Genomic DNA, 27,075 nt, shown 5'->3' with positions numbered 1-27,075 from the left:
GACAGACTTGTTACCGCTTTGAGCCTCAGTTTCCACATCTCTAAAATGGGGAGGAATCTCCCACTTCTTGATTATAGTGAGGACTAGATAAGACACAGCCTGTGAAGCACCAGATTCACCCCTCCCTCCTCAGGGTGAATGTGGTTGTGCTGCGCTCCCCGCAAGCTGGCAGCACATGCCATGCCCACGCTCCTCCTCTGCTCCACAGCTTCTGGGGGCTCCCGCGCCAAGCCGTCCCCTCCCCATTTTCTTTCACTGAGGCCTGCTTGCTCCTAGCACCCCATCTCTGCATACCCATCCCCTGGATTATACAGCAGTCGACTTCTCCAGCATCTAGGCCTTTTTCTGTGCTATTTACACTGTATCCACAGTTCTGAGAACACTGCTTGGAGAACAGGAACTGCTCCTGAATCCTGCTAGACAAGTTTAATGGGCTCTTCCCGCTCTGTCCTCCTCTGTCATACTGATGACTGGCCTCTGGTGTTTCTCTCCCCCGACACACCCTCCCTGGCACTCAAGCACCTGTGGCCCCAGTGGTCCTCGGGAGATGTGGCTTAAACCCAGCCAGGTAAGGTCCTGCCCCGAGTTGCAGTCCTGTCCCTCCAACCACACGGGGTCCCTCAGCGGCTCACACACCTCCTGTCCAACCCAGAACCCGCTGCTTTCTCCTGCAAGCCTGCTTCTTTCTCAGATTCTCTATCCTGGTGAAGGGGACCACCATCCATGCATCCTGCTCCCCCAACCTCTGACACTGCCGCTCCTCCTGCCAGGTGCCCCCAACCCAGCCAAGCAGTCACCAAGCCCAGTCCCTCCTCCTCCCCTCCCACCCTGCCCCAGATCAGCCCCCACCCACCCCCATGTCTCTCCTGCCCCCAGCAGTGGCCTCCTTGTCTCAAATTTCCCTCTACCCATCTCGACCCATTCTCTACACAGCCCCCAGTGCCACCTTTCAGGGTGATCTGTCCCATCTCTGCCTACAACCCCTCGATGGAACCCCCCCCCATCCTCAGGACAGCCCTGCCACCTCCGCAGGGCCATCCTGTCACCCCACCCCCACAGCCTCCGTGCCTCGCTGCTCAGCCCGGAGACAGGCAGGGACCGTGTGAGGCTGGTCCTCAGACACTGTTTCAAGCTTCTGTCACTCTCTGGGGCCCCACCTTCATAGGCCCAGTGCTTACTCCTTCTTTAAGACTTAATGACAACGCCTCCTGATTTCTGTTCGGAACTTTTACTTTGGGTCAAGTACTGGTCAAAAAAACCCTTGAGATAGATTTCCTTGTTTAATCCTCATGAGAACCCTTAAAAGCAAGTCCTCTATGCCCCATCTGACAGCTGAGGACAAGAACAAAGGTGCTAAGATCCGTGCCCAAGGCCACGGTGCCAGGAGCCAGAAGCCTGCACACCACTGCCCCCAGCCCCAGCCCCAGCCCCACGTCACCTCTTCCATGACCCTCCAGTTCCCCCGGATAGGCCAAAGCCCTTTCCCGGTTCTCTGACTATTTTCTGCACACATCTATTGCGGTCTTTGTCATATTGTGTTGACTTATCCCTTCATGTTTGTCTGTCTCTCACTGCCAGGTCCCCACTGAAGGTAAGGACCATGGTTTTTATTTCTGCCACCTGAATGCTGGGGACGTCAAATGTTTATAAACGAGCCCTGGGCAAATGGATGAGAGAGGAGCTGGTAGGGGGATAAATGTCTTCTGGCTGAGAGTGAGGAAATACAGACCTCCCTCGACTTATAATGAGGTTATGGCCTCATAAACCCATCAAGGTCTGAAAATATCAAAAATCAAAACTGCATTTAATACAGCTAACCTACCGAACTCAACATTCAGAAAATGAAGATCGTAGCATCCGGTCCCATCACTTCATGGCAAATAGATGGGGGAACAATGGAAACAGTGATAGACTTTATTTTCTTGGGCTCCAAAATCACTGCAGATGGTAACTGCAGTCATGAAATTAAAAAATGCTTGTTCCTTGGAAGAAAAGCTATGACCAACCTAGACAGCATATTAAAAAGCAGAGACATTACTTTGCTGACAAAAGCTATGGTTTTTCCAGTAGTCATGTATGGATGTGAGAGTTGGACCATAAAGAAAGTTGAGTGCCAAAGAATTGGTGCTTTTGAACTGTGGTGTTGGAGAAGACTCTTGAGAGTCCCTTGGACTGCAAGGAGATCCAACCAGTCAATGCTAAAGGAAATCAGTCCTGAATATTCATTGGAAGGGCTGATCCTGAAGCTGAAGCTCCAATACTTTGGCCAGCTGATGCAAAGAACTGACTCACTAGAAAAGACCCTGATTCTGGGAAAGACTGAAGGCAGGAGGAGAAGGGGATGACAGAGGACGAGATGCTTGGATGGCATCACTGACTCGATGGACATGAGTTTGAGCAAGCTCCGGAAGTTGGTGATAGACAGGAAGGCCTGGCGTGCTGCAGCCCATGGGGTCGCAAAGAGCTGGACATGACTGAGTGACTGAACTGAACTGAACCTATCTGATACCATAGTTTAGCTTCCCCTACCTTAAATGTGCTCAGAACACTTAAGCAAGACTACAGCGGGCAAAATCACCTCAGGCAAAGACTGTCTTAAACAAAGTGCCGAATAGCTCATGTAACGTACTTCCAGAATACCTCACTTCCGAATAGCTCACTTCCAGAATACTGTAGTGGAAGTGAAAAGCAGAATGGTGGTCTGGGAACAGAATGGCTGTGAGTGTATCAGTTGTTCACCTTTGTGGTCGAGCAGCTGCCGCTGCCCAGCATCACAAGAGAAGATCCTGCCCATCGCAAGCCCGGGAGATCAGACTTCAAAGTGTTGTTTCTACTGAACTTGTGAAAATACCATCGTACCATCGTAAAGTTGAAGAATTGTAAGCTGGACCATCAGAAGTCAAACCACTGTTAAGTCATGGAGAAGATCAAACTTCAAAGCGTGGTTTCTACTGAACTTGTGAAAACAAATCACTGTAAGTCATGGACCATCTTGACACTTGGGCTGGTGGGAGGCAGACGGGGGTGAGGACAGTAGCACCCTTGGGTGTGGAAGGCTGGATGCAGGCAATGAGTGTGATCGTTACCTGTCTTGATGCTGGACAGGAGGCTGGGTAGGGTAGGGGGGGTTGTCTGCAGAGATGGGCCTGGAACGGAGCCCTCTTACCTTCTTACGCACTTGCTGCTCTTTGGCCGAATGGGCCTTCACGTGCTTGCGGAGGGAGCTGGGGTCTGTGTAGCGCTTGGAGCAGCCAGGGATCTGGCAGGCATACGGCTTCTGTAACATCAGAGGGCAGAGGTGGGGTGAGTGGGGGGCCACCCACCAGGCGTACATCCTTCTGTGTGGCTCATGTCCTATTCCTCCCTGTGTCCTAGGCCGGGAGGAGTCTGACTCAGGCCTGCCCACTGATGGGGGGAAGGTGCCTGGCCTGGCGGTGAAGGAGGCGTCTGTGTCTCCATTCTACCCTCATCCTGGGACCTCAGGTACGTTGCCTCCCCTCTCGGACTCTCACTTTCTCCTCTGCAAGATGGGGCCCCCCAAGTTCTAAGACTTCTTCCAGCTCTGACACCAGCTCTGAGAAAAGAACACCCTTTGTGGCTCACGGCTGCAGAGAAGCAGCAAGTAAAAAAGGAGCAGAGTGAGGTGGTTGCCTTGAGGAGGGGGAGGAGGAAAAGGAAGGAGAGGAGTAGGGCAGAGCACAAGGCAATGGGACACAAACATGAGCCAAGCTGGAGAGCGGAGGCCAGGCTCGGAGCACTGACCAACCTTGCAGTGGGTCCAGAGTCCCCAGGCTGGTCCCCAGGCTATGAGAAGTGTAGGTCCTCAAACTAATAATCACAGGAGACCAGAGGGTACTGGGTCTCAGGTGTAGCCCCAGGTAGGCTGGGCATCAGTGCCCTTCACGTCCCTTTCCCTTGGAGCCCCATTCATCTTCTAGAACAAGTCGGTGCCCACCACCTCCCCTGGTTCCTATCCAGACCCTGTGCGCCCTCTATGCCTCCAGTCTCCCCTCTCATTCACAGCCTGAGGGCCTTTCTCACAGGTCTGGCCACGCTCTCACCTACTAACCCCCCATGGCTCCCTGTGGTGCCAGCCCTCGGATACAACCCATCTCTGGGTGCTGAAGGCCCTCTGTGACTTTAGCCCTGGTTGAGTCCTCACCCCCTCCCCCCATCCTAGCACACCCAGCTTGTCTCCTCCTCTCCAACCTCTCCTTGAGCCTCGTTCCCACCACCACTTCTCAAGTTTCCACTGGTAGCAGTGTCCACCTGCGCGGCTGGGTCTGTTCAGAGGTGAGTTTTCTTCCGGGAAGGGTCCCTTCTGATTCATTCCAGGTCAGGGGCTCTGTGGCTCTAACTGAATTCTGAACTCCCCGTAGAAGCAAACCTCCATGAAACCTTGCTCAGGGACTCCAGCTGCCACTGGAGCGTCAAGTCCCTAAGGCTCCCTTTCTGAACACATCCAGCAGCTCTGATTTCTCAAGGCCCTCTGGCCTCCAACCACTGCAGGGGACACAGTGGAGGGGGACGTTTAGAGATGACGCCTATGTCCCCACCAGCCATGCCTACTGGAACTGCCCCTAAACCTCAAGGTGAGCCAGCCCTGCTGGACAGCATGGGGTTGGGGACGGGGAGCAGAAACAGACGGCCATACCTTGGTGCTGCCACGGAGAGTTGCCAGGTTAAAGAATCAGAGGAGAGCAAAAAGAGAGAGACAGGGCAGTGAGAGGCTGGCCTCGCTGAAAGGCAGGTACGGTGGGGTGGGAGGCAGGCCTCAGACCTGCCCCCCACACAACCACTCGGAGACACAGGCACAGACCCACACACCACAGGGCCCTTCTTTCTTGGGCCTGATTCCCACCCCAACACACACACACACACACACACACACACACACACACACACACGCTCTTTTTCTCATGGGCTGTGCCCTGCTCTGCCCCAGGCTCTGTCCCCAGGGGACGCTGATAGAAATCCACGCGCTTTTGTCAAAAAGCAAACAGAGCTCCGTGTGTGCAGGCGCCCTCGCCTGGAAAGAGGGCACAAGGCCCATCTCTGTGTTTGTTTTTCCAGGGCCTGACGTGTGTAGAACATTCCTCCAGCCCAGCTCCCCTAGGAGCCCTCAGGAAACCCTGTGGCTGGCTGTCCCAAGTAGCAGCCAAGCCCCAGGCCTGCAGTCACTGCACCAGCTCCAAAGCCTCGTTCACAGCAGGACACTCAGTGCCATGCTGTGAGCATCAAGCACCTCACAGCACCCTCCCGACCTGTGCACAAGACAGCCCCTCACATATTAAGCCCCCCACAGTGTGCAGGCACTGCGCTCAGCACTGGCCAGCTGCGATCTCCTTTCAGCCTCATACCCACCCCATGAAAAGCATCCCCACTTTACAGATGAGGAAACTGAGGCTGATGCTTTGCCCAAGATCCTGCAGAAGTGCAGTGCCCACGCCCCTCTGCTAACGTGCCCCCTCTCTTCTGCAGCCCTGAACGGTCCAGGGAGGTGGGCAAAGGAGAGACTATCGCCCCCATCTTCCCTGTTAGGAAGCCGAGGCCAGGGCAGGACTGTCTGTGGCAGTCAGGACTCGAACTGCACACGGAGTGTCTGGGATGTGGCAGGCATTTAGTCAGCAAGTCACAGGCAGGCCAGCGACTCAAGTTTGCTATGCAGACCCCGTGTCTGGCTGCCACACCTGCTGCCTCAGTTGATTCCCCCATCCCTCTCCTGTAAGGTAGGAGTGTTTGAAGCCCAGAGAGGTTGGGTGGCAGTTCTCAGACCTCTGGGACCAGATGGAGGCTGGGATTAGAACCCAGGCTGGCTCTCTCCAGTCTGTTCCACTGCTTCCCTGCCCGCGGAGAGAATCCCACATTCTCTGGTGCCAGAGTGGAGCTGGGGACATGAGCAGGTCCCCTCTGGAAAACAAGGCCCAGCCTGCATGGCGCTGACCCCATGGGCCCTCGGGTGCTGGGAAAGCAACCTCACCATGGGGGGCCACTGCGGTGTCTCCATGGGCCTGGCGCGGGGGCTGGGCTTGACCAGGACCTTCTGGGGAGATGCAGTACTGAGATAACCCTGCGGGCTCATTCTGGGCCTGCCCTGACCCTGCCCTCAGAGCTCCGTTCACACACCAAGCAGGGGCCAGAGGCCTGTTGCTTTGGGGCTGGGGCCAGGAAATGCAGTAAGGAGAGGGGAGGAAGGGGGTAAGTCAGGGTGGGTGACCCCGAGATGCCTGGAGGGAGGCCTGGGGGAGGGGGTGCAGAGGGGCCTGGTGTTGCTGGGGCTGCCATGTGTACCTCTCGGGGCTGGTACAGGTGCCAAGGGCCCCAGGGGCTGGGCATGAGAAGATGATGGGGGCAGAGGGGTTTGTTAGCATACCTCTTCCCTCCATGTCCCCACCCCAAAGACAGTAAGCCTGAGGTGGGGGTGGGGGGGACAGTGGTCGGGCTCAGGTTGCGGGCAGGGCTCTTCCTTCCCACCTCGTCCCCTCCGCTCTTCTCCCCTCTTCAGCAAGGGGCACTGAACTAGCAGTCAGGCAGACTGGGTTGCATCCCAGCTCCCCCACTTTCCAGCCATGTGACAGTCAATGATTTCATCTCTGAGCCTCAGTTTCTTCATTTGCAAAATGGGGACAGGCCCCTACCTTGTGGTTTGTCACTAGGATTAAACTAGGGGAGGGTGTGTGTGATCTCAGGGGACGTGGAGATGTGTAGAACATTCTGCCCAGGGCCTGGCCGGGCCCCAAAACATGACTCCCCTGCTATTTTCTGCTATCCACCTCCCCTATCTTTTGGGGATCTTGGTTTTCCCAGCTATAGAACCCCCAGAGGGCCTCTAGCTCTGACTTCTGTTGCCATGTGACCTCTGACTTACCCTGGAGGGGTCAATCGCCCATCTGGGCCTCTGTTTCCTCATCTGTATGTCCGGGTACTAGACGCTGGGCTGCACGACCACACAGGTCTCCCAGGCCCCCACCGGCAGAGTTCCTCAAACATTCGCACAAAAAGCAGAGATACAGGCCAGTGGTCCAAAATGTGGAGTCTGGCTATGGACCTGTCTTCTGCTGCACTGAGGGGCAAGGGGTCTCCCAGGCTGGTGCATCCCCTCACATAGGTGCTGTGAGACTGTGGGGAGGCCCCAGTCAACTCTGCCACCTTCTGGCTGAGTAGGGAACTGCCTGGAGCCCCACTTTCTCATCTGTCAAATGGGCTCGTGACCCACTGACAGGCAGAGATGGTGGAAGATGATGTTGTAGAGTGCTCTGTTAACTGCTGAGGTCTGTGTGCATAGCACAGAATGCTTGGACCGGTGCTGTGATGGAGCCACAGGTTATCTATCACACTGGCACAAACAGGAAAGGAGGTGGACACACTGGCATCTGGGGCCCAGGTCACTGATTCAGGGGCCCTGCTTCCCTCAACGGCTTACCCACCGTGCCCAGGAGATATGCAAGGCCCTGGAGAGCCTCTGGCCTGTCTCCATGCTGGGGGTCAGGGTGGGGGTGGGCGAGGAAGAGCAGGGAGGACTGGCTCTGGGAGTGACTGACAGGCCTGGGGAGAAGAAGCAGGATGCAAGCTGCACCGCCGCCCCCCTGCCCTGAGCCCCCGCTCAGTGGGGCCCACACTACTGCTTGGGCTGGTGGTTCTCAACCAGGTGAGAGTTTAACTGCCAGGATTTTTGGCAACACTAAAAGACATTTTTGGTTGTCACAGCTGGGAAGTAGGAAATCGCTCCTATCTGATGGATAGAGGCTTTCCCGGTGGCTCAGTGGTAAAGACTCCACCTGCAATGCAAGAGACATAGCAGAAGCCCTGGGTTCGATCCCTGGGTGGAGGGCCCCTGGAGAAGGAAGTGGCAACCCACTCGAGTATTCTTGCCTGAGAAATCCCATGGACAGAGGAGCCTGGCAGGCTGCAGTTCACAGAGTTGCAAAAGAGTTCATAGGGATGCAACTTAGCAACTAAAACAATAGAGGCCAGGAATGTGGCTAAACACCCTATAATGATGGTACTTCCCTCTCCCTGCAAAGATCTGTCCTGCCCAAAATGTCAACAAGGCTGAAGGCAGGGTTTCTGCCTGGAGATGGCTGCTGCCCTGCATTAGACAAATATGGGTGGTGTGCTTGTCCTCTACCCCCCACCCTCGGCCTCTACCCCCGGGGCCTACCGTGTCGAGGTGGGTGCGCTGGTGCTTGGCGCGGTCACTGGAGTTGCTGAAGGCCTTCTGACAGCCTGGGTGCTGGCACAGGTACGGCTTCTCGCCGGTGTGGCTCCGCAGGTGGATCTTGAGGTTCTCCAGGCGCGAGAAGGCCTTGCTGCAGCCCTCGAACTGCAGGAGAGGCCGGTGAGGGGCGCTCTGCAGGCCCCGGAGGGCCCACTGCCCAGTGCTGAAATGGGCTCCAGCATCTGCTCCCCTGACAACCCCAGCCCCCGGCCCTGCCCAAGGCCCCCCGGCGCCCCAGTTCAGTTCCCCATGAAGTGTCCAGGACCTAGACTCTTATCTGGGAAGGTCTGGTGGGGTCCAGAAAAAAATCCATCTCTGATTTAGAAATGGCCACTAGGACTTGAGAAAAAACTGGTCTTTCTGTCTCTGGACGGATGTGCCCTCCAATGGCGTGACATGCCACTCTAATGGTAGTGCAGCCCTGAATGGACGGGGGCAGGCACATGTCCGGTGCAGACAGCCCTAGATTTGGAACCCAAGGCCTGGATTTTAGTCGGGTCCTCTCCCAGTGAGGCTCTGAGCAGTGCCCTTGATATGCCTGTGCCTTATTTCCTCGCCTACAAACTTAAAGCTGTGTAGCCACCATCCAGGGCTGATACGAAGGCCCCAAGGGGTGGGACACTGACTGTCAAAGGGCTTTGCTCCCCTGGAACACGGCATCATGCTGATTGCTGTCAGAACAATGACCACACTTGTAAACGCAGAGTCTTTGACTTATCATTTGGCTGTTTATCTGTTCGATGCCCCAAGTATGCACCAGGCCCCACGCCAGGCAATGAGCATGCAGGGGGTACAGCACACACATGTGATGTCCCTGGTGGGGGTGAGGGTGGACAGAGAGGAACACAGTGCCGATTCTGGCAGCTTCTGTCCAGCTCCCATCTCTCCCCACAGAGTCCTTAACTTCAAGCTCCTTCCTCCCTACCCTCTCTACACAGCTACCCCAGGAGGCTCTGATGTATGAAAGAAGCCCTGCTGCTCTCGCCTAAATCCCCACGGGCCTGGCATTCAAACACCCAGCCCTCCACACCTCCGGCCCCTCTTGACTCCGTACCCGAGGCTCACAGCAGCAGGGGTCTGCCAGGTAATGCCAAGTCTTTGTTCCTGCAAGACACTCAGCAAGGAATGTCCTATCTCTCTCGTCACAGTCTGTCCAACCCCCGTCAGCCTGCAAGACCCTTGGCCCACAGCCCCGAGGAGCATTCCCTGGTCCCCGTGTGACTGGCTGCCCTTTCCTGCTTCTCCTCACTGTCCACCTTCCATCCCCAAGGCGCTTGCCACGGGCAGGAGGAGGAGGTACCCTCAGGCGTGAGGCTGGAGGTTTAACCACACGACAGTCAAAAAGCAAGCGGCCCCAACATCCCCACCTCAGAGATGGAGGCTTCCTAGGGTGGTCCCAGGGTTGGGACAGGACGCAGGCCTGTCTTCCCAGGGGCAGGGGGCAGGGGAGGCGACTCTTAAGAAGAAGAAATCAGAGGAGGCTGGGCTCCCTCTCTCGAGCCACTGGTTCCATCATCTAGGCCAGGACAGACATGAGACAAGGACTCAGAGACAATGGCTGGTCTGGGGCAGGCACTCCCGGCGCCTGTCCCTTGAAGGCCTGGTCGCAACTACAGGCCGTGCTCTGCTTGGGGCTGGCCCAAGGCAAGGTGCCCGCAGCTGGGTTTTAGAAGCTGTTCCGCTTCCTATTTCTAGATGTTATGCCTTTTCCATGCATCAAAACCAGAAGGAAATCCTGTTTGGGGAGTAAATAGGCCACAAGCCACGCCCCCACCCCCTGCAAGGCCTGGGCCAGGTTCATGCATAGTGAGGTGGAGCAGCTGAAGGGCAGGCTACTTCTCGGCCCCCAGCAGGTCCCTTTGTTCCTCTCTGGCCCTTGCCGGGAGGGTGGACGTCTGAGATAGGGGGAAGTAAACTCCTCACATGCTGTGTGCTGTTCCTGACTTTGGGAGGGTCCGCCCGACTCTGGAGACGCGTACATCATCTCCCCACTGGGGCCTGTGCACCCGTCTGGCCAGTTGTCCATCTCAGCATAGCTACCCCCACCCCCACAGCCTTTGCTGGGGCTGCCACCCTCCTGGGACGCCTGCCCTTCCAACTCGCTGACAATTTAATTCAGACATCTTTCAGAATCTTCAGCTTGGTGTTCGAGGTCTTCCAACACGGTCAGACACCTCTCCCATCTGCATACACCCCACGTGTTAGGCTGTAGCCACACGGGAGTGATCAGACCCCAAATGGGTCGGGAACTTGAATGCCCACAGGCCTGCTGGAGCTGTTCCCTGGGAATGGAACGCCTTTCCTTTCTTCACTCAGACATCTACTCATGGTGCCCCACCACTGGCTCCTTGGAGAAGCCGTCCTCAACCTCCCGCTCCTCCTCGATCACACCCTGATCTGTGCTGTTTTCACTGTACATCCCTTATCCTCTCTCCAGGCCTCCAGGCTGAGGTTTTGGGAGTTCCTCGTGGGCAGGGCTGGCATTTCACTCATGGGGCAAAGGGTGGGTTAGAGACATGATCTAGTGGTGTTAAGAATAGGGTTCTGGGGCCTACGGGTGCATGTACCTCCCTTGTGCTCATCCAGGTATCCCACATCTGCATATGTGCACTGTGCCCATGTCTTGACAGTGTACGTTGGCCTGGCTCGTCCTGCCCGCCCCCTTCCCATTGGAACTTCTCAAAACTGAGTCCCAGGCTGGGGTATATAATAAGCATCTGGCCGAGGCACCACGATGGGGGTCCCACCCTCAAGGTAGGATCAGAGGTATCACCAGATGCAGCAGCAGCAGCCTGGGCAGGACAGGTCTGGGACAAGGATGCAGATACCCCTGGCAGAGCAACGCCCCCATCAGGGCCAGCATCCCAGCTATGAGGGTATATGGGCTCTGCTCACAGTTGCCTGCCGAGGTCCCTGCAGTCTCACCCGTTAACAACCCCAGAGATGGGCTAACAGAGGCAGAGAGAAGAGGAGGGGAATGCACGTGGGTTCAGCACCTGGGCATTCACTCTGCTAGGCCTGGCACTGTCCCCAGCATGATCTCAGATCCTCTCCACAGCCCTTGGGGTAAGTATTCCTCTCCCACTGTCAGGAGCTGAGGCTCTGGGGAAACTAGCAGAGCAGCTCCAGACATGAACCCTGATGTGGACAACCAGGGCTTGTTTCTTGACTGCTCCACTTGCAAATGATCCAAGATGAGTGCCTTCAGTTCTCTGAGTCTCAGTTTCCTCACTGATAAAACTGGGTGAGTTCTACCAGCCTCGGAGGCTGTGAGGACCGCACGGTAAGTGCTTATCTTGGTACCAGGTTCTTGCTCAATATCGTCATGGTGGCCATCATTTGGGATCACAGAGCAGGTAAGTAGTGGAGCAGCATTCTGCCCGGGGTGGCAGTTCCTGGGCTTGTTGCCCCTCTGCCCAGTTGGCAGGGTGTGTGTGTGTGAGTGTGTGTGATGTCCCACTGGGCATGGTGGGCTCCCAAGTCTCCCCAGTGTCCTGTTCCCAATTCTTATGCCTTAACCCCTCACTTTCCTCCCCCTGCCTGATTTTCAGACTTAACTTTCTCAACACACCCTGTGCTCGCCAGCCCTTGGCTTGGGCATTTAAGGGGCGTCAGCCTGGGCCTGGGGCCTGGAGTAGGTTGGGGACCAGGGAACTGTCTGGAGGAGCAGGTGCCCCAGAACCTCCTGTGATGAGGAGTTATCCCAGGGCTGTCCGGGCTCACCTCCAAGCCGCCATCGTACCTTGGGGAGCCAGGAGCCAGCAGGACTCACAGAGGTGGAAGGGCCTGGTCTGGAATCCTACAGCTGGGGCATCTGAGTTTCTCATGAGCCCCTCTCTGCTAGCTGGCAGTTTCACCAGACAGCCCCAAGGCCCCTCTGATTTTAATGCTTTATGAGTCTCTTTCTGAATTGTAAATCTAACCAGGTCACCCATGCTCAGGACCCTCCATGGCTCGCTGTGCCTCCTGACATCCAGTCAGCCCCCTTAGACTGGCATTTGAGGCCCTCCACTGTGGGTGTGTCGGAGCCTGGAAAGCAGGCGGCTCTGTGATCCTAGCAAATCAATGTCCTCTCTGTGGCTCAGTTTCTTTCTCTGCAAAATGGGTATGTGAGGAGCCCACTCACAAAGTAATTGTGGCGGTGGGGCAACATGCATATGTGTGTGTCACACAGGACATAAATGTTATCACTGTTATCGTGGTGGTGGTAGTTGCTCCTGACTTGCCCTCAGGGGCACACCTGTGTAGGTCAGGTTCTGCTGACTCCAGAGTAAAGAACCCTTGGTTGATGTGTTTGTCATTGACTGGTGTGGCCCTAAAACTCTTTTCATGCCAAGCCCATGGAGTACCCTTTGTGTAACCTCCAAAGGGAGTGAGGCAGCCTTTTGTGGGGGAATGGCTTTAAGGGGCCCTGTGCATTGACTGACTGTGTGGGGGCTTGGAGGGCAGCAGGGAGAGGCACCCCATCACTGTTGTGTTGTGGGGGTACAGATGCTGCAAGAATGGAAAAATGAGTCTTGCTGGAGCACAGATGGAGCCAATGGGCACATCCCAGGCTTTGGGTCTCAGTTTCCCTGAAGAGGATGGCCAAGGTGATGTTATGGTGACCCAAGGGTATAATGATGTTTCCATGGGGTGGGGCCTTCCTGACATCCTTCCCCTAACATCCTAACGCAAAGCCTTAAGCCTATAGGGGTGTCTGAGTCCCCCCTTGCCCACAGTTGCACCCTGCATGGCTCTCCCATGTCTCAGCCAGTACAAATGCTTGCCCCAGCATTCTGGCTGGTGTGACCTGGCCCCTAGTGACAGCTTGGTGATATCTGCCCCTGCATGCCTGCATCACTGCATTTCAGCATCAAGCATCAGAGTGGCCTGGGTGCAAATCCACACTTCCCAACTGGATGACCTTGGGCAAGTTCATTTCACATGCTAGAGCTCAGATTCCTCATCCGTAAATAGGGCATAATGTGAGCACACCTGGGCGCATGGCGGGAGGGTGCTCTCTGTGAACCACAGGGCACATGCAGTATCCTGTGACCACAGCCCTGATGCCAACCACGGGCACCCAGAGAACTACCCTAGCACCTCTTATTCAGAATGGACTAAGTAACCAAACATAACAGATCTAGCTGGCCAGGAGCAAAGGCTCATACGCCATGGGCAACAGAGAGGGTGGCTACTGTGGGTAAAGCGATATACAGAGGGGAGAGAAGGAAAAGAAGAGACATCGAACAGTCTAGAAAAATCTAAGAATGAGTGTTAAGTTTTTCTATTTACTTAGAATGCATAAACATTAAAATTTCTACTAAGATGAAACTGGGTGAATTCAGAGTTATATAAGAGACTGGGTGATGCCCTCTCATTCACCTGTCAGGAGCCAGGAGCTGGATGTGCTTTGTGTGACATTTTATTTAATCATGACAATGCACTCTTCTGGTGAGGTTCCTTCCTGGCCCCACTCTGCAGATGCGGAAACTGAGGCTCAGAAAAGTGACGTCACTGGCTGGAAGTGATGTCACACAGTAAGTGGCGGACCTGGGCTGGCTCCCAGGCCTGGTAAGTGGCGGACCTGGGCTGGCTCCCAGGCCTGGCAGATGTGCTAGTCTGCCTGTACACATCCCTGACTGCTCTGGTCACTGCCTCAGGGACCCTACATAAAGCTCCAGAATCAGGCTGGTTCTCAGGAACTATGACCACCATTTCCAACTGGGCTCACATCCGGGGTTCCTTTCCTAGGCAAGACCAGGCCCAGCGCTGGATGCAGAGTTCATGCTGGGAGATGGGGGTGCCCTCCTTCCTCCCAGCGCCTCCGAGAGGAGAACCACCACACACAAAGGAAAGCTGAGGTGACACGGCAGAGAAGAGCAAGCCCATCTGAGGCATAGAGCCTTGAAAGGCCCAGTTCCCACATGTGGGGCGTGTTACAAAAGCAGATTCAAATAATGGGGAAAATACCCCAGGAACCGTGAAGCCCTAGACCATCTGGAGTTTTATAGTAACAGGCAGGGGAAAATCAGAACCTAATTGAAAAAAGTCCACTGCAATCCATTACTGCTGCATGAAGCTCACAGAACCCAGAGCGGAAGGTGAGAGACCAAGCGGAGCCGTCCCGAGAGCTGGGGAGGGGGCACCAGCTTCCCTTCCAGGCCAAGCCCAGGGACCCTTCAAGCTCTGGTCAGGGGAGGGGGAGGGCGTGGGCCCGACGTCAGAATCTGCGGGGCTGGGCTCACCCCCCTCTGCGGGCTGCCCTCTCTGAGCCTTTCCCGCGTCTGTGAAAGGGCTGAGCAAGGTCATTCAGGGCAGCTCCAGGACAGAGCCAGCTCGTGCCGGGCACGCCTATTCTCTCCCTCTGGGCCCTGGGGGAGGATCAAGGGCCCCATCTCACATGTGAGGTGTGGGACACTGTCCCACAGCCGAAGGCCCTGAGGTCGCACAGACAGAAGTCTGTACTGGGGCCCCCGCCACTGACTACCACGAGCTTGGGCAAGTCATGTCCCATCTCTGCCCTCGCTTTTATCCTCTCTAAAATGGGGCCACAGCAAACGGCTGCTAGAATTAAATAACAGGGCATGCTTAGCACAGGAATGGGGACACAGTAGGTCCCCGAGGACTGTCAAGTTTCCTCCCTGCAGTTGCCATGGGCCCAGGAGGAGGGGGGCCCCTTTCTCAGGCTCTGGCTGAGGATCTGGACACAAAGGGTAAGGAGGTTTGGGGGAACAGGGCACCTGGGCGGGGCAGAGGAGAAAATGCCTCCAGTTTTGGCCTTTGCCAGTGACTTGCTTCTAAACAAACACATTTCTGGTTTAAGGGTAAAATATATTGGGTTACAGCAGTCTGGCAGGCCATCCAGGGATCAACTTCCCATTTTGGTACAAACTTTTAACCTACTTTCAACAATGACTTAGATGGGAGAGCTGCATGGTGCCAGACCCTTCTCTAAGACATCAAATAATTCTGCATTTGGCCAGCTTGAAAGGCCAGCCAGCTGGGAGCTGGGATCCACTGCTCACCCCACATCCCGGGAGTTAACTGTCCTCTGAACCCCGTGGGTTTTCCACGAGGTCTTCTCAGAGCCTCATGCTTCACAGGTCCTCAGGGATAGGTGGAAGCAAGAAGCGGAGGGACAGAGGTGGAGAGTCCCGGGAGTGAGGCCAGACGGCACTGGCCTGATCTGTGTCCTGTGAGAGCTGTGAGGTCTGGTCCATCCTCGGGCACACAGTGCCTCTGAATGAATGAATGAATGGGCAGATGGGAGCAGGAGGGAGACTCTGACAGTAACAGCAGCTATCACACTTACTAGGTACCAGGCTGGGCCAAACTCTCCCTTAACATATCTTAGTCCCTTTAGGCCAGCACAGCAAGTCCCGTTGTTACAGAGACAAAAATGGAGGCCCAGGGAGTTTATGTGAGAGAGACCCTGCATTCACGAGGGATGGGGCCTGCGTTTGCCTCTGGGGCTCCTCTGTCCTGGGTAGCCAGGACTAAGGGGCACCATGAGATCTGAGGAGAGAATTTCTCAGCTCGAGGCCTTCATGATCATTCAGAGAGGCTGGCAGTCAAGGGAGCGGTGGAAGCACACAAAACAGAGGGAGGCTGGGCTAGAAGGCCACAGGTCTCCTTCCCAGAGGAGATTTCCCAAGCTAGGGAAGTGGGGCTAGAGGTTCCCATCTCTTCCTCACCAGATCTGCACTGGAGGCTCTGGGCTGGGCCCTTCTCCCACAGAAAGCTCCTGTCTGGGCAAAGAATGGGCTTCTGTTCCCAGCCAGAGAGGGCCAAGAGAACTAGGCCACCTTTCCAGGGTGTGTGGAGTCCCCTAGAGTAGAAACTACATGGGGAGGTTGAGTCTGCTCACCAAGTAGACAGGTGGAATCCAGGGGGCTCCCTGTGCTGAGCGGTGGCACACGGCTTGAGGTGTGGAAAGAGGCTCAGCTGGGGGGCTGGACCAGCAGAAGGCAGATTGCAAAGAAAGGCTGACACGTACACACACACACACGCACACACACAGAGCAAGTCACCGGCCACAGACCTGGAAATGCAGACACACACACACACATACACACTCTGACACTTCTGCTGTTAACCAAGCCACATGTCAAAGACGTAGAAGCCCAGGACACCAACATATAGCACTCACTCACACACACACACACACACACACACACACACACATACACACACACACACACACACACACACACACACTCAAACATATACCCAAGGACACCCAAGCCCCAGACCCCACCACAGGCACAAATGTACAAACTCCCCAGACTCTAGATATACTGACACACAGCCCCACGTGCAGTGCTGGCAGGAACTGGCTCACATATCAGACACAGAACACAGATGGCCTCACGGTGGTCTGTGTATGCACAGGGAGAGGCACCCAGAGACAATATCCAGCAAAGACTTCCTCCAAGAGGCCAGTGGATAAAGATGTGTCCTCACACCAACACCTCGACACCTAACACAGCCAGACCCATGGACAGCCACGCTCCCACCTGCTTCTCCTTGGTTCCAGGCCACCCAGGAGATGGGGCGGGGGGAGGGGAGGGAAGACCCGGCTGAGCACCCTGTATCTCCTGACGTTCCCATGGCTGCTGCGTGGGCTTGGCTTTGGGGAGGGAACATGTAGCTGGAGAGAATGCCAAGACAGGCCACAGGCCACCCTTTGGCCCTGCTGACCTCTAGCCCGCTGCCCACGCCCCCTTCCCAAACTCCAGGGGCAGACTTCTGCCCCTGCAGTGCCCTCTGCCTGTCCAGTCCTCCTTCCCCTCTGGGCTTGTCTCAAGCCCCAGCCCTCCCCTCCTCCTGTGCCAGGTCATCCCTAAACCCTTTTTGCCCTTCTCTGACGATCTGGACACCACCCTGGTGCACCGATGCCCAGACTGCCTGTCTCTTACTGGTCGTCCTCTGTGTGGACACCATACACCCCTTGGGCCTTGCCGGGTGCTGCCTGGCCTTTAGGAGCTCACTTCCCATAGGGGAGGCAGGCAGGCGGGAAAGCTACACAGCAGCCCATCCCACCTCCACAGCTGAAGCATCTGGGACATTTGCTGAGGAAACACATCTCCAGAGGGATCAACGTCTGACTCTAAGAGCTGGGGCAGAGGGAGGTGAGTGCTGCCCCAGGAGGAGAGGGCAGGGACCGAGGTATACAATGAATGAAAACATTCTCTCCAGCCTCAATCCTCCCCCAGATAAGCCCTGTGCCCACAGGCAGGGGCTCAAGTCCACTTCCTCCTCCTCCTGGCCCCTGTGAACCTCAGTGTGCTCCCTGCAAAAGGGGTGGTACTCCTGGTCTCAGGAGCCTATTGTAGACATGTGGCCTTAGTCCTGGGCACAGGACAGGTGCTCAGAAGATGTTAATTCCTCTTTCAGCCTCTCTCCTGAATTCCAAGAAACAGCAGGGCATGGGTCCATGATGTGAAAAATGTTAGCGTCTGAAGATCTGACTCCAGCCCTGGCTCTGTCACAGGTTACTGTGTGACCTTCAACCAGTCACTTGCCTTTTCTGGGGCCGCCTACCCAGGATTGGGAGTGCAAAGGTGGGGCTGCAGGAATTAAGACTTGCACAACCCTCAGCATCCCGGGGCTGCCTGGGGAGAAAGAAGATCCAAGACATTTCATCCGTCACCTGAAAGAAAACCTCATGTCGGGTCAACAGGAATCATGACAAATGTGCAGATGCCACGTTCTTGTCTGAGGTCACAAGTCGGTGAAAGCAATCTGCCCCATGCACCCTTGGGGCTCAGTTCCCACCAGGAACACCGTGTGAGGCTCTGGGCCCCTTGGAAGGGGGAGTCCTGGGCCAGACCACTGTTGTGTGCAGCTCTGCTCATGGTGGGGCTGGGGGTAGCGGGATCAGAGAGGGCTGTGCTCAGTCAGCGGGTGCCCTCTGGGAGAGGAGGTGAGAGACCCATCCGAGGCGCTCAGGAACAGAGCCAAGTGACTGTATGTTCACCAGGACAGTGCAATGTGGTTCCCAAGTCACCTTCAGGGATATCCTCAGTATCTAAACTGGGTTGGGCCTGACACCTGGGGCCCAGTGGGACCATTTTCCCACCCACCACAGACCTACTGGGAGACCCCAAATGGCTGGCCCTGGGGTGGCAACTTAGGGCCACACAGAGTGAGGCCACGTGGCCCACATCGCATGCTCCTGCCACTGATGGAACCCAGTGCCTGGACTCCCTAATAAAGGTGGATGGAAGCAAAGGTGACAGCCTAGCTCTCACACTCAAGCTAGGGAAGGAAGCTCAATTGCCATTAGGAACCAATTACACAAACTACAACAACAAAAACAAATGAAATCCACCCTATGGAAGGGATGAGATGCAGGGAAGAGACACGGCAAACCCTTCTGGTGGCCAGGCACCTCGGTCTGCAGAACATCTCTGTTTCCTGGCTCTACTACATCACAGTAATCCTGCCAGAGGCAGGACCAGGGCTTGCGGGCTCACGCTGGGGCTTCTTGGTAGTTGGAAGCCACTGCCCATGCCCCCCAACTCCCAACTGGCCCACAGTGCAGGAGACCTCCAGCTGTGAGCAGGTACAGACACGGAGTCCCCTGGGCCAGGAGTCCTGGGAGCCGTAATAGCACTCTACCTCCTGCCCAGTGCCTCTGGGAGGAGATAACTTAGCAGACAGTGGAGCAGACAGGGGTGAGCTCCTGGCTTTTGGGTTTCAAAATCTCAGGTCTCAGGGCCAAATGGAAAGAAATCTGGAGACAGAGATGAGACGTGCAGTGACTATTTTCTAATGATTTTCTGCCACAAATCCATCTGAGAGTGTCCAGCACAGGGCCTGGCACACGGTGGGCTTGTGTGAGAATCTGTTAATGAATGAAAGAAGGAAGCAATAAACAAATGAGCCTTCAGGGAAGTGTGGGGCAGGGCGGGGAGCCCCCTGAGTTAGTAGAGTCCAGGAGAGGCCTAGTTGAGAAGAAGAGCAAAGCATCCTGTGTTCTCTCCCACAAAGATGTCCAGCTGGGAAAGGGTCCCCAAAGCAAGACCCGGGAAGATGTCAAGGCTCCCTCAAAGTGGGGGGCCCTTTCACTCTGGGGCCAGGCTTGTGGGAAAGAAAACTAGGCTTGTGGTAAGCCCTGAAGCAGGGCTCCTCCCAGGCAGGGCTGAGGTTACCCACGGGCAGGACTCTGGATATCTTAGGAGGTCCCATGCCCAGATGTTGAGTCTAAGCTGGACCTGAAGGAACCTTTCAGGTGGACAGGAGATGGGTGGGCTCTGGTCAAAGATGGGGCGGGAAGCTGAATGCTTCAGAAGGTACCAGGATGAGAAATGACTCTGAGGACCCCTTGGTTCGGTGCAAGCCCCCTATGCCCCCAGAATTGGGGCAGTGGTTTGTGAATTGCTTGAGATGTGTGAATTACCCAGTATATGGGGGTTCAGAGACAAGGGAATTCAAGGAAAATTTTCAACTTACATTTTTTTCTCTCACATTCAAGTTTTTAGACTCCAGGTTCAGATCTGTCATAAACAGAGTCCATTGCCTACCCCATCAGGGGCTTCCCGAATGTCTCAGTGGGTAAAGAATCTGCCTGCAATGCAGGAGACACGGGAGATGCAGGTTCGATCCCTGGGTCAGGAAGACCCCTTGAAGTAGGAAATGCCTACCCACTCCGGTATGCTTGCCTGGAAAATTCTACAGACAGAGGAGCCTCACATGGCGGTCAACAAGAAGCAGACAGGTCTATAGTCTGGGAAACATCGGGCCACGGGAAAGAAATAACTAGAAACAAAGAATCAGATGTTCGCGTCACCAGAAAATAACGATACAGCCGTAGCAGCCATCGCAGTCTTTCAGATCCCCCCAGAGTGTTTATTTCCCTAAAACCCCAAATCTCCGGATGTTCAGTCCAACACAGGTTGGAAAGTGCTGGAAGAGTCTGGGGGAGCCATCCCACCCCTCACCTGCGTGTGGGGGGCCCCAGGGTCTGATAGGGAAGCGTGCCTTCTGCTGGGCCAGACAGGCTGCCCCATTCTCATGGGACTCCTCCATCCCTTGAGCAAGGAGAGATTCACCCTGTGGTCACCACAGGGAAGAACAACTCAGTAAACTAAAAAAAATTACAACCATATGATAAAGCAGAAAGGGGTCCTTAAGGAGGAACATGCTGCAAGGCACTTCGCTGAGAAGCGAGCGGGTGGCAGAGGGGCATCCTGGGGAGCAGGGCCCCACCCAGATGCCTGGCTGCGCAGAGCAACTCAGAGACACCTGGAACTCATTAGCATTATGTCAGGAATAATATAAAATTAAAACATTTAGCTTTGGCTTCTAAAACTAAGGAGGACAAAAAGAGAAGGATGCCATTGTGCTGAGCCACTCAGCTATGACTTGGGCACCAATAATTTACAGGAAAAAAAATCTCTGCCTTGCACTTGGGCCCAGCTGGGGCCCCTGCCAGCAGAGGCTGAAGACGGATGGCTGAGTCTCCAGCTCCGTCCTTGGGGAAGCAAGTTGGGAGCCTGGGTAAGGCCCAGGTGAGGTCTTCTAACCGCTCACTCTCCATGGCAGTGCCAGTTATATGCCAGTCCTGCCACTCTCCTAATTGACTGGCCTGTCTCTACGCTGGCCACTGCTCCCCCAAATCCATCATCTGCCTTGCAGCCAGAGAGTTTTATAAATTGAAATCTGCCCCCGACATTGCTCAAAACCCATCGATGGCTCCCTACTGCCTGCAGGATACCCAAGGCCCTCAGCCTGGCATTTCCAGCCTCCCACCATCTGAATCTAGCTGTGGCTGGCTCTCCAAACTCTCCAAGACCCTTTCTCCCTCCCTCCTCTCCACTTACACTGACGACTTGGGCTTTTGGAACTTTCTACCGTGCTCTCGCAGATGCTGTTCCTTTAGCCTGGAATTCCCTCAGACTCCAGGGCTCAGGACCAATGGTGGTTCCTCTGCAGAGGCTCTGGGGGAGGTCCTGACCAGACTCCTTTCTGGGTCTACCTGGGCTCAGCGGTAAAAGCAAGGTCACTGGGCTGGGCAGCGTTGGGGACCTGAGACTCACCCAAAGTCAGAACGGGCCATCCCTCAGGGGCCCCTGTGTTACACATGGGGGACATTACAACAGCCCGAAGAGGGCATGGCTGCCTTGCCCCCACTTCTGACCTCTCTGGACTCCTGGGGCATGCTGACTCTGGGGTACAGAGTGCTCTAGAGTCATCTAGGCTCGAGTTCAAATCCCGATACCCCTCCCGCTCTGTGACTGGCACAAATCATCTAACCCCTCTGGACTTCAGCATCTTTGTTGGCATTGCAAGGATGGAGACAGAAGTCTAGTGCTGCCCAGCCCCAGGGCTGTGCACAGTCAGCACCAGGCTCTAACCTATAACCAACTGTTGCCACCCGTGACCCCTGTGCAGAGAAACTGAGGTCCCAGGTTACAGAGGACAGGGAATCAGTGACAAGATGGAGATGGAGGCTCCCAGCTCTGGAAAAGCAGTCTGGGAAGAGTTCACAAAGCCTGACTTGTCCAGGGGCACAAGACAGCTGCCCAGCCATTCATACACTTCCTCACTCATTCATTCACTCGGCTAAATGCAAATGGCTAGGTGTCCAAAATACACTTTGGTAACGAAAGCAAGTTACCAGACAACACATCTAGGATGATTGCATTGCAATAAAGAGTATAATTATCACATATGCAGATAAATATTCTAAAATGTTAAACTGTGGTTATTTCTGAGTACTATAGTTAGAGGTAACTTTCCCTTTTTTTCTTCTCTCTACTATCCCTTTGTTCTACTCTCCCTTTTCTTCTCTCTACTATCCCTTTTTTCTACTCTCTACCTCTTGATACATTATACTTTTGCTTTGGACTACTCTGTTTTGTTAAATTAAAAAAAAAAGTCACAGGGACCAATGATACTTTATAGGCAGATCCAGGCTGCACAAGAATTAGACTTCCTTCGTAATTTGGCATGTGGCTTTGGGTGAGCTCTCCTGCATTAACAAGATCTGGGGATGTTCCCAGCCTCATTGTGGAGCCAGAAAGATCTGAGTCAGGTCTGGGTCTGACACTTGGCCTCAACCTATGATATGCGGGTGAAGGACCTCCCTCTGACCTCAGTTTCCACACAAATACACAGGAACAACATGGTGGCCTCTGATGGGATCTGAGGATCAAGGATGATATGGATGGTGACCAACTTTCATGGATGGTGACCCATGATATTTGTGTCTGCATCAGGGGACCCAGGCCCACCCCCTGGAATGCAATGAGGAGTGCCTCCTCACAGAGTGACATCATCAGGCTGTTTCACACGTGGTGATCAGCGATGACTGAGGAGGAATCTCAGGAGACCGAGTGTCCGGATTAAGTAAACAGAGGACACAAGCCCACTCCTGCGGTAGAGGACACATGGGCAGGTCCGAGCCACAGCCTGCACATGTTACATTTCACTCCCCAGTCACAGCCCCAGAGCACCCAGAAGGAGCAAATGTGCCTTCAACATCTTTCTCTGCAGCCTCAGCTGAATGTCTGGGGACCCGCCTCTGAGCCAGCTGGATGAACTGCAGGTTCTAGAGTGGGCGGAACTGGGTTCCAATCCCAGCTCTGCTGACTGGTCCCTGCCCTTAGGCATGGTACTGAGCCTCTCTGGTCCAGAGTTGTCTTCTGGAAAACAGTTAACACTCCCTCACTGTAGGTTTATATTATAAGGGCCAAATGAGATAGGAGACTGCATAGGATCTACCATTTCTTACTCTTACACGTGAGTCAGTAAGTGTTTCAAAATAAAAGTTTAATTTTTAAAATCTATTTAATCATATATTAATAGAAAAACCCCAAATGCCGATTAAGTGTGAATAAGCAAAAATAGTTTATCAATACAATTGCATATTATTCAGTCATAAAAAGGAATGAAATGCCAACAACGTGGATACACTTTGAAAACACTGTTGTTCAGCTGCTCAGTCATGTCCTACTCTTTGTAACCCCATGGATTGTAGCACTCCAGGCTTCCCTACCCTCCACTATCTCCCATAGTTTGCTCAAATTTATTAAGTCAGTGATGCCATTCAACCATCTCATCCTCTATCGTCCCCTTCTCCTCCTGCCCTCAATCTTTCCCAGCATTAGGGTCTTTTCCAATGAGTCTGTTCTTTGCATCAAATGGCCAAAGTATTGGAGCTTCGGCATCAGTCCTTCCAATGAATATTCAGAGTTAATTTCCTTTAGGATTGACTGATTTGATCTCCTTGCTGTCCAAGGGACTTTCAAGAGTCTTTTCCAGCACCACAATTCAAAAGCATCAATTCTTCAGGGCTCAGCCTTTTTTATGGTCCAACTCTCATATCTGTACATGACTACTGGAAAAACCATAGCTTTGACTATAAGCATTTTTGTTGGCAAAGTGATGTCTCTGCTTTTAACTACACCGTCTAGGTTTGTCATAGCTTTTCTTCCAAGCAGCAATTGTCTTCTAATTTCATGGTTGCAATCACCATCCACAGTGATTCTGGAGCCCAAAAAAATAAAATCTGTCACCGTTTCCACTTTTTCCCCTTCCATTTGCCATGAAGTGATGTGACCAGGTGCCATGATCTTAGTTTTTTGAATGTTGAGTTTTAAGTCAGCTTTGTCTCTCTCCTCTTTCACACTCATCAAGAGGCTCTTTAGTTCCTCTTTGATTTCTGCCATTTGAGTGGTATCATCTGTATATCTGAGGTTGTTTATATTTTATATGTTTTAAAAGCTCTTTTTAAAATCACAGGTCTGATTGGAAGAGGGGTTAAAATAAGTCTGCCCAATCTTGATTCCAGCTTGTGATTCATCCAGCCTGGCATTTAGCATGATGTACTCTGCATATAAGTTAAATAAGTAGGGTTACAATATACAGCTTAGATTTACTCCTTTCCCAATTTTGGGCCAGTCCTTTGCTCAATGTCCGGTTCTAACTGCTGCTTCTTGCCCAGTTCTAACCCACAAAGAGGTTTCTCCGGAAGTAGGTAAGATGGCCTGGTATTCCCATCTCTTTAGGATTTTCCACAGTTTGTTGTGATCCACACAGCTGAAAACATCATGGCCAGTGGAAGAAGCCAGACACAAAGCGCCACATACTGTATGATTCCACTTACAGGAAGTGCCAGAATAGGCAACTCATGAGACAGAAAGTAGGTCAGTGGGTGCCCAGGGCTGGGTGGAGGGGGAGTGGAAGTGACTGCTAATAGATACAAGGTTTCTTTTGGGGGTGATGCAAATGTTCTGGAATGAATACAGTGAAAATGGTTTCACAACTTTGTGAATATACTCAAAACACTGATTTGTATACTTTAAAATGATAAATCTCATGGTGAGTTATATTTCAATGAGACTTTTAAATTTAAGAAAAATGACAGACCAAGAAATGGCAGGGCATCCCGCTTCTGAGTATGAACAGGCCTGCTGCCCCCGCACTACTGAATGCCAGAAAGCAGTGTCCTTCTCCACGCAGCCTGAAATGATGTGTCCCTGCTCCTGTCGCTTTCTACCCAGAGTGCCCTTCTCCTGCCCCTCTGCCTGGCAAAATCCTGCCGACATGCCAAGTTTCAGCTCACGTGCCACCTCTTCCAGGGAGCCTTCCTGGAGTCCCCTACTGTTAGGGCAAGGCTCCCTGGCATCCCCCAGCCAGCCCTGTCCTTCCTTCACTACAACCCCTAGGACTTAGGACTGTAACTCTCTGCCTCTGGTCCCTCTCTCCCACCACTGGGCGTGTGAGTCAGATGTGGGATGGTGCTGGTCCCACCAGCTGGCCTCTCACCTAGGGCCCAGCAGTGGACTGTACTCACAGCAGGGGCTCGGGGCATGTTTGCCGACTAAAACAATCTGTTAATTGGGGTCAGCCACCCATGTCAGCCCCCTCTCCCCAACCCTCACCCTTGGGTAAAGAGAGAAAAGCTCTTTTTAAAATCACAGGTCTGATTGGAAGAGGGGTTAAAATAAGTCTACCCATGTCATAGATGGAGAGACTGAGGCTGGGGAAGGAGCAGAGACTGGGTCAAGGCTGCCCAGGCAAGTCAGTGGTGACACCATGACAGACAGCCCAGACTCCAGACTCCCAGCCCACTGCTCCCTGACTTTTGGCCTCAGGGGCACTCTTCTCACACCCAGAAAGAACGCAGCAGCTCCGGGCTCAGAGTGGGCTGAAGGTGGTCACGACAGTGGGTCCTCATCTGAGGTCCCTGTGTCTCCTCCTACATCCACAGAGAACTAGCTCTCGACTCCCGGGTCCCGAGCTCTACTTCACCTCTCACCGACTGCTCCTGCATTTCTCTGTAAGGTCCCATTTCTCAGGCCCTGCCCCAGGCAATTCCCCATCAACACATCTAATCCCCAGCACTTCACCACCCCGCAGGCTCACTTAGACATCTTTGCTAACCGCTTGCAAAACAATGGGTTTTCACATCATCTTCGGAATGACCGTACATTTTTGGAACACAAATTAGGTGAACTGGATCTGGCAAATTCTATTTGTCTGCTTCTCCCTTCGTGCGGGCCAAGCCAGACTGCCAGGGATAACCAGAGCAGAAGGACGGTGATTTCTTGTTAGAAATATGTTTCATAACGTTCGTTTCCATCTCCCTTAAGGAGCCAGGAGCAGCCCAAAGAGGCCCAGCTTGAGAGTCTCCTCATGAAGGAGCTGTAGAGAGGACTTTGGTTTTCTTACAAATCTATGCTTATTGTGTTTTCCATGTTTTCTGCAACAAGCATTTAAAACTTTTACAAATATTTACTTTTAAAAACTCTAAGGACAGAATCCTCCTGCTTCTCCGACTCCTCCCTGCTGGCCTGTCTCTCATTGCTTCTTTGCACAGGGCTGGTTTCTGTTGAATCAGGGGCTGAAACTCTCCCCTCCAGCTTCTGAGTTTTAACCGGACCCTGGGTCTGCTCACTTTACCTTCTCAACAATGCCACCTTTTGAAGATGACTCTTGCCCAGTTCCTGGCTGACTGGGACCCGAATACAAAAATTGAATTTCTCTTATCCACTATACCTCCTCCCCTCTCTGGACCTCAGTTAATCATCTATAACATAAAGGAGGGTTTCCCTGGTGGTTCAGTGGTTAAAACTCTGTGCTTCAACTGCAGGGGGCATGGCTTCAATCCCTGGTTGAGGAACTAAGATCCTGCATGCCGTGCTGTGCAGTCAATAAGTAAATAGGAAGGGCCTGAAGACGGTCTGAAGGGTCCCTTCTGTCTCTGGCATGCTGCATATGAAGGCGGGGCTCGGGGTGAGTTCTGAGGACCTCCCTGCTCACATCAACACTGGACTTTGACCTTTTCAACAAAAGGTGCTGTCTGTGCATGCCTCTAATTGGAGAACTAGGGCTGGGTGCAGCAGTGAGCAGGTGTATATCTGTCAGACCTTCAGCACGCTGTCATTGGCAGTGCCTCGTCCATAATGGGTGGGGGAGTCGGGGAGACACTTGTGGCAGTAAGGGGCAGTGGCGGAGGGCTACCCACGGTATGTGGACCCCTGCTCTGGGCCACACAGTATGCCCTCGACTTCTGCTTATCCTGTGACAACGCTGTCACACTTCTGTTATCCCAGCTCAGGCTCCCACCACTTGGCCACGCTACCTTTCAGCGCAACCACAGCTCTGGGCCTGGCTTTTGCGGACAGGCCTGCAGGAGTTCGGAAGTTGCTGAGCTGCTCTGACAAAAGGAGGATGAGATGGCCTCTGCCCTATGAAAGCAAAGCAGGAGGAATGCTGAAAGGGGGCCAGGTTTTCTGGGTGATGTCATTCTCTCTGTCTGCTTCCCTGTGGTATTCCATGAGCCTTTAGTAAAGTCTTTTTTTTTTTTTTCACAGCTCTGTTAAGATGTAATTCACAAACCATAAAATTAATCCATTCGA

General features: G+C 53.8%; 1 protein-coding gene across 3 annotated transcripts in view; it reads right to left on the bottom strand.

The window, feature by feature from the left end:
- The window catches only part of GLIS1 (GLIS family zinc finger 1), a 245,769-nt gene that overhangs the window by 14,845 nt on the left and 203,849 nt on the right, over positions 1-27,075 (bottom strand). For all 3 annotated transcript variants that reach the window (XM_040231104.1, XM_040231105.1, XM_040231106.1), the window contains 2 exons: positions 8,162-8,323; positions 3,167-3,277 (listed from right to left, as the gene is read on the bottom strand). In XM_040231104.1, coding sequence (XP_040087038.1) covers positions 3,167-3,277; positions 8,162-8,323 — 273 coding nt within the window. The remainder of the gene's footprint in view (positions 1-3,166; positions 3,278-8,161; positions 8,324-27,075) is intronic.

This window comes from Oryx dammah, unplaced genomic scaffold, assembly GCF_014754425.2.
Source record: "Oryx dammah isolate SB20612 unplaced genomic scaffold, SCBI_Odam_1.1 HiC_scaffold_28, whole genome shotgun sequence".
NCBI lineage: Eukaryota > Metazoa > Chordata > Mammalia > Artiodactyla > Bovidae > Oryx > Oryx dammah.
The sequence above is the reverse complement of the archived record's forward strand: the minus strand, read 5'-3'. Positions and strand labels throughout refer to the sequence as shown.